We start from the raw sequence: 8080 nt of genomic DNA on the forward strand, positions 1-8080 counted from the left end.
GGTCGGCAGGGATTTGGAGGACTTTGAGAAATTAAACAAAGTCCAGGAACCGAACCGAATCCTGTTGTCGACGAGTCGGGAAAAGGAGTGGCTCTTCACGCTTTGGGGTAGTGACGGTAGTCTTTCTTATTTCTTCTATGCTTTTCCTTTTGATAGTCAATTGCTCGGTGTATATTTGCTTCATTGTTTTAACACTTGTCTTTTTTGTGCAGTGTCTTCCCGAACCGAAGCTCTGAAGAGGAAGACAGCGAAGGCGTTGGCGGCCAGGAAGGAGGCCGAAGCAAAAGCACGAGGTGAGACAAATGTTGGTGCCATAGTCCAGGCGGATGTGGCTCGGGAGAAGACTCCGGAGGTTGGTCGTGCGGAGGGGACGGTTGAGAAAGCCTCCGAGGTGGTGGAGATTCCGGCCGCCGAAGCCTCCAGGAAGAGGAACAGGTCGGACGGCTCGTCGGAGGTCCGGCCTTACATTCCGGAGTGGTCGGTTTTGGCGACCGATTCGATTGCGATCCAAGCTCCTGAGCGGATCAAGGAAGTCGCAGGCGATCTCTGCCGGTCGCAAATCTTGCCGGCCTACCGGGGGACCTATGAGTCGGCGACGGCTCTGCAAGCGTGCGAGCAGCTGATGTGTTTTTTATCTCTGGTAAGTGTTCTCATCCCTCAGTCCCTTTCGTTTTATGGACCCAGTATATCCTTTTTAACTTGTCTTTGTGTGCAGGCTTCTCCTTGGGCAGCGGCAGTGACCGATAAGGTCCAGGACATGCAGAAGCAGATGGCTGGGGTCAACGCCCTTACCATTCGGGCCAATCTAGCTGAAGATACCCTGGCGGCCCTGAAGACGGAGCTGAACGCCGCTCACCAGGACCTGAAGGACCTTCGGGAGTCCGAAGGCCGTCTGAAGGGTCAGGTCGACACCCTGACCAGGAGGGTTCAGCGCCGCAACTTGGCGTTGAAAGCTGCCCGCAAGAAGGAGAAGAAAGCCAAGAAGCTCCTGGAGAAGACAGAGGATCGGTTCCTCGATATCGGGTACGACGAGGCGGTTCGTCGGGCTCATAAGGAAGGCCTAGATCATAAGCTTCTTCTGGATGAAGGTGCTTCGGATCCGGTCGGCCGTGATGATCCGGACGAGCCTCTGGTCGTTTCTTCCGATCCCGAGACTGATTACTCGGAGTAGTTTCTTGTAGGTTCTTTTTATTTGTAAGCACGGGGCCTTCGGGCTTTTGTAAAAACAATTTGCCTTCGGGCTTTTATTCAAGTCGTTGCTTTTCGTACTTGGTCTTATCTCCATACATGTTTTTGTTTCTGATGTATGTCTTAGATAATGTATGTCTTCGACCGATCGGTCTTATCTCCATACATGTTTTGTTGTCGTAACCTTTAGGCCGACCAATCAGCTTTTATGCGACTGTATGTCTTTGACCGTTCGGTCTCAATACAATTCTAGCAATTTTACGTCTGACCGATAAATCTCGATACACGCTAATTGAATTCGGAAATGTACGTCTTTAGCCTTAAAAATTGGCTTCAGCATAATGCCTCGATCCCCCAATATTTGGAGATTGTTATTATCTTGAAGTTATGTATTCGATCGGCCCCATTGTAGATAAAAACAATCGTGCAAATATTAAGTTAAATCAAGGCCAACTCCTTCGGTCCCGTAATTTTGATCAGGTTGCCCCGAGTTACGGGATCGGTCGGAGTGTTAAACAAGTTGAAATTACTCAAAAAATTTGAAGTAGGAGCTTTTATTCATTGTAAGGGAAACAATTACATAATTGTAAGGAAGTACTGAAAGTAAAATGTTCGGGCGGGAAGCCTTACTGATAATATTTCCGGAGCTGGGAAGCATGCCAAGTGTTCTTAATGGGGCTTCCATCCGGAGTGGCAAGTTTGTACGTTCCCGGCCGAACTATCTCAACAACAGTGTATGGGCCTTCCCAGTTGGGCATAAGTTTTCCTTGCTTCGTCGGCATGGAAGTAGCCAAGTCTCGGAGGACCATGTCCCCAACTCTGAAAGAACGCTTTCGGATACCCGAATCATAGTATTGAGATGCTTGCTGTAGGTATCGAGCATTCCTCTGATGGGCAACCTCTCTTTCTTCTTCAAGGAGATCCAAGTTGCCCCGGAGGCCAAAGTCATTGGTGTCGGGGTTGAAGACCTGGATTCGGTAAGACTCGAGGCCAACCTCGACGGGAACAAGCGAATCGGTTCCATAGGCTAGGCGAAACGGAGTTTCTCCTGTCGAAGAGCGAGGAGTGGTTCGGTATGCCCACAGGACCCAAGGGAGCTCTTCGGCCCATAGTCCCTTAGCTTCCCCAAGGCGCTTCTTGATTCCGTGAAGGATGATCTTGTTAGCTGCCTCGATCGCCCCGTTTCCTTGGGGATGACCGACCGAGCTGAACCTCTGTTGAATGCCGAAGCTGGCCAAGAATTCCTTGAACTTCTTCCCAACAAACTGGGTGCCGTTATCGGACACACACACCATCGGTATTCCGAACCTCACAATTATCTGCTCCAGGAAGAATTTCTTGGCAGCCTGTTCGGTGATAGCTGAAAGTGGCCGGGCTTCGACCCACTTTGTCATGTAGTCGATGGCTACTATGCAGTATTTGGCTTGCCGAGTGCTGGTCGGCAGAATCCCTACTATGTCGATTGCCCACATGGAGAATGGTATTGGGCTGAGGACCGAAGTCATTTCTTCTGGGGGTTGTCTCGGAACATTGCTGTGAACTTGACATTGGTGGCATTTCTTTGAATAGTTGGCTGCATCTTCTCTAAGAGTCGGCCAGAAGAATCCTTGTCGGAGTATTTTTAGGGCCAGGGATCGGCCGGCCAGGTGTTCGCCACATATTCCTTCGTGAACTGTCTCCAGGGCTAGAAGCTGTTCCTCTGGATCCAAGCATCGGAGCAGGGGCTGAGAGACTGATCGCCTAAAGAGTCGGCCCCCGATCAGTGTGTAGCTAGCTGCTCGGTACTTTATCTTTTGGGCTTCCTTCTTCTCTAAGGGCAAGAACCCCTTCTCTAGGTAGGTTCTGATGGGGGTCATCCAATTTATGCCTTGATGAATCTCCAGGCAAGCTTTCTTGTCGACCGAAGGCGTTTTCACCTCCGTCAAGTAGATGGACCCCGTCAAATTTTGTGTTTCAGCCGAGGCTAAGCGGGAGAGAGCATCGGCACGGCCATTGTCCTCCCGACCGATGGCGCTTAATTCGAATGTTTCAAAGAACTGAGTTTGTTCCCGTACCTTAGCGGCGTAAGCCTTCGTTCGGGGCTCTTTCTGTTCATATTCCCCGGAAAAGTGCTTGACGACCAGCATGGAGTCACTGAAAGCCCTCAAATGCCGTACTTCCAGATTTTTTGCTAGACCCATTCCTGCCAGGAGGGCTTCGTATTCGGCCTCATTGTTGGTCAAAGGGAAAGTGAATCGGATGGCTTGACAAATCTCAAATCCATCGGGACTAGAAAGGATCAATCCAGCCCCACATTTAGACCCGGCCACCGATCCATCTACAAACAACTTCCACTTTCCTGGAGTCCGGATGAGCTGTTCCTTCGGTTCCAAGTCCTTCGGCCCAGAAAAAATGCACTCCACCATGAAGTCAACCAAGGCTTGGGCTTTAATGGCTGTTCGGGGAACGTACTCTAAGTCGTATTCCCCCAATTCTACAGACCAGGCGACGACTCTGCCCGAAGCCTCCGGTCGGCTGAGGATTTTCTTCAAAGGTTGGTCGGTGACCACTTGTATCGTTCGCCCTTGGAAATAGTGTCGCAATTTTCGGGAGGCCATGACCAGCCCATATGCGAACTTCTCTGCATTCGGGTATCGGGTTTCGGCATCCCTCAGCATATGAGACACATAGAAGACCGGATGTTGGTTCTTCTCGTGCTCCTTCACTAAGACCGCACCAAGGGTTCGGTCACTTACTGCCAAGTACAGCTGGAGGGTCTCCTTCGGATCGGGCCTCAGCAATAGAGGGGCTTTAACCAGATATTCCTTTATTTCTTCGAAGGCCTTTATGCAGTTCGGCCCCCACTCAAAATTCTTGGCTCCCTTCAAAACTTCAAAGAAAGGGAGCGCCTTTTCCGCCGACCGAGAGATGAACCTTCGGAGGGCTGCCAGTCGCCCAGTTAACTTCTGAATGTCCCGAATGGTCTTCGGAGCTTCCATTTCTAATACTGCCTTTATCTTCTCAGGATTCGCTTCGATCCCTCTTGCACTGACCATATACCCTAGGAACTTGCCACTACAAACCCCGAAGGTGCACTTGGCGGGGTTGATCTTCATGTTGTTCCGTCTTAGGGTCTCAAAGCATTCCTTGAGGTCATCGGCGTGATCTCGAAACAAGGACTTTACTATCATATCATCGACGTAGCATTCCATGTTTCGGCCTATCTGATCGGCGAAGACTTTATTCACCATCCTTTGAAAAGTGGCCCCCGCATTTTTCAGACCGAAGGGCATCTTGATGTAAGCATAGGTTCCCTTCGGGGTGATGAATGCTGTCTTAGGAATATCCTCGGCATCCATGGCGATCTGATGATAGCCTGAAAACGCGTCCAAAAAGCTGAGTATTTGATAGCCAGAGGTGGCATCTATCAGCTGATCGATGTTCGGCAGAGGGTAATGATCCTTCGGGCAATTTTTGTTGAGGTCGGTGTAATCGACACACATTCTCCATTTGTTGTTTGACTTTTTGACCACCACCACATTTGCCAACCACTCGGGATACTCAATTTCTTCAATAAACTTGGCCTCCAGTAACTTCTCCACTTCGGCCTCAATCACCTTCTGCCTTTCCACAGCGAAGTTCCTCTTTTTCTGCTTAACGGGCACAGCCTGTGGATGAACATTTAGCCTGTGCCGAGCGATCGACTCATCCAACCCCGGCATATCTTCGGGCCCCCAGGCAAAAACATCATGGTACCGACGGACCACATCAATCACCTTTTCCTTCAGCCCTGGTTCCATATCTTTACCGATCCGAACCATTTTTCCAGAGCACCCTGCATATAATTCCACCTCTTCGGTCTTAGTGCCTGGTTCGGCTATCGGGTTTGAGAGATCATTTCCAAACTTCTCCAACTCAATATGTAGGGCATGGCCGCTGCCCCCAGGACCATCTTCGGTTCGGCGCCGTTTGTTTCCTTCGGCGCCGCCTAGATCCTTGTCCTTCTCCAAGTCTTCCAGCATAATGATCCTAGCAGCCTTCTGATCACCTCTCATCTCTCCCACTCCCTTCTCGGTCGGGAACTTCAACTTGAGGTGGGGAATAGAGGCAATGGCTTCGAAAGCTGTGAGAACAGGTCTCCCCAAGATGGCATTGAAAGGACTCTCGACTCGGACCACATAGAACTTGACCTGTTTTTCCACAGTATAAGGGGATTTACCGAGCAACAAGGGCAAGTGGATCGTACCTTCGATCGGGACGGGCTGATTGCCGAACCCATAGAGAGGTGCCTCATAGCAGGTATCGATCGGCTTGCCTTCTAGGTTCATCTTCTGGTAGGTGTTGTAGTAGAGGACGTTAACAGAACTTCCCCCATCAACCAGGACCTTCCAGATCTTATTTTGACCGATCACGGGATTAATGACCAACGGATCCTCGTGTGGCAGCATAACATCCTCATAGTCTTCTTGTGAGAACATTATAGGATACGACTGTTTGGTGGAGTTGATACTATAGAGGTTGTAGACCTGTCGAGCGTACTTCTTCTTGGCTGTCTTGCTACTTCGGTCCAGAATTGTTCCCCCAAAAATCGTTCGGACCTCACCTCTGTACCTCTCACCTTCTTCGGGCGCCTTCCCTTTATCTTCTTTGGGACCCAACCGATCCCTCAGATCCTTAACATACTGGTTCAGATCACCAGCCTTGACCATCCTTTCTATTAACTTCTTCAAATGGTAGCATTCATCGGTATTATGCCCGTTGTCCCGATGATAGTCGCAATACTTGTCTGAGTTTTTCTTGTAATCTGGGATCTTCATCTTCGGTGGCCGAACGAATCCTGGTTTCCCCTTAATCTCGTTCAGAATCTTGGAGACAGATGTATTCAGAGGAGTGAACACGGTGCTGTCTCTATCTCTCCTTCGTTCGGCCCCTCTGTCTGGCTTCTCATCCCTTTCATCTCTTCTTCCTCGGTAACCATCATTTCTTTTTCCTTTGCCGTCCGAACGGGAACTGTATCGATCATCTTTCCGGTCATTCTTATGTCCCCCAATGGACTCCATTTTCCTTCTGATGCTCTCCCCCCGCAAGTAAATGTCGTTCAACGACTTGGGAGGTATATCATACAAAGATGACCGGAGCTTCTTACCCTTCACCGGGTCCAGACCCGCCGTCAGGAATCCTGCAGCCTTTACCTTATCCAGGTTGGTGACCATCCCGGCTTCTTCCTTGAACCTAGCCAAGTAATCGCCCAGCTCCTCATTAGGTCTCTGTCGGCAATGAATAAGGGCTTCTGTATCCTTCTCTCTTCGGCACAAGTGAGAGTAGTGCCTCAAGAACTTGCGTTTCAACTGATCATAAGAACTGACCGACCTTGGCCGGAGGGATCGGTACCACATCGTAGCAGATCCCTTCAGGTAGGTCTTGAACATCTTGCATAGCATGATGTCACAATGCCCCATCCCGGTCATAAGGGACTCGTACTTGTCGCAGTGATCGATCGGGTCACCCTTCCCGTTAAATTCATTCATTTTCGGGAACTGTCTCCCTGGGGGCGGCCGATATTGCTCGATCTCTTCGACTATCACCGGCTCATGGGTCAACGTCTTGTCCCCAAACATGGCCTTCTCCATTCGGCGAAGTCGGTCCCTAACGTGGGGACCTTCCTCCCCTTCGGAATCCGAAGGTGTGACATGCCTGTGACGAGGCCCTCGGGAGTGTGACTCGGAGTCCGAAGACCCGTCTTGGTCTTCCCGATTCCTCTTCTTATTTCCTTCACCTTCTGGCGCTCGATCTCCTTCGGCCTCCAAGGCCTCTCGGAGGGCTCTCTCCTGGAGCTCAATTTCTTCCCTTTGTAGCTGGAGGGCCTTCAACCGCAGTTCATCGGCTTCCCTCTTCTTGGCTAATCGGGCAGCTTCTTGCTCTTTGGTCTTGGAAGATTGGGCTTTAGCAGCCTGCTCTTCTCGCCATTTCAACAGCATCTGCTGTTGCTCTTCGGGGGTGGGCAACAGCCCTTCGGGACTGTTGCCAAAGTCAAAACCGGGGTTTGGGTTGGAGGTGTTTCCAGTGGTTTGTTCGGTTGTGTTTGTCATGGTGTTGTTTTACAAGGAATTCTACTTGCAGTTCCCACAGACGGCGCCAATGTTGGAGCCAAAGTTCTGCCGGATGCAAAAGCCTGCGTATGACCTGAAACAGAGAAGAATGCGAGGGATTGTCCCCCCGATTCACCTCCGGCGTGAGAATAAGTTAGAGGCTCAAAAAGGGTTTAGAGAACTGCAAGCGTGTATGTAAAAGTGTATGTATGAATGAGAATATTTTACCCTTGTTTTACCAGTCCTTTATATAGGAGGAGGAGGAGCCCTGCTATGTAACGTCCCCGCCCGATGCGGGAGGGAAGTGATGGCGAGTAAAGGAGGCGGGATTCTCTCGCTCGACCGTTGTAGGAGTAACGCTGGAGTTCAAACGATGGGCTGGACCTGCTTTGGGGCCGTAGTGAATTGGGCCGAGAGGCTTATAACCCAACAGTAATGGCTAGAGTATCTTAAAAATAAGTAATGGCTGGGAAATTAAGGTCGTGCTAGTGATTTAGGTAACCACTATCATAGTGTTGTAGTGCCATTTTTTTGGTGCATTACCTAAATGAGTGATTTAGATAACCACTAGCATAGTGTTGTAGTGCTATTTTTTTTGATACATTACCTAAAGGTGAGTTTAGGAGCATGTTTAGATAACCTATTGAACTTGCTCTTAGTTTATTTTAAATAAGAGCATATGTCATAGTCAGACTATGGGCATGTTTGGCCAAGAGAAGCAGAAGCTACTTCTGCCTTCTGCTTCTCTTGACCCGTTTGTGCAAAGAAGTAGAAGCACTTTTAAGAAGCTGAGAATGCTAGTTTCTCTTTCACAGCTTCTGCTT

General features: G+C 49.7%; 1 protein-coding gene across 1 annotated transcript; it reads right to left on the reverse strand.

Annotated features, from left to right (window-relative positions):
- Positions 1 to 1814: 1814 nt before the first annotated feature.
- Positions 1815 to 7256, reverse strand: LOC108204050 (uncharacterized). The gene has a single exon (XM_017373328.2). The coding sequence runs from the start codon at positions 7254 to 7256 to the stop codon at positions 1815 to 1817; it is 5442 nt and encodes a 1813-aa protein (XP_017228817.2).
- Positions 7257 to 8080: the final 824 nt, after the last annotated feature.

Source organism: Daucus carota, chromosome 8 (genome assembly GCF_001625215.2).
Source record: "Daucus carota subsp. sativus chromosome 8, DH1 v3.0, whole genome shotgun sequence".
Classification (NCBI taxonomy): domain Eukaryota; kingdom Viridiplantae; phylum Streptophyta; class Magnoliopsida; order Apiales; family Apiaceae; genus Daucus; species Daucus carota.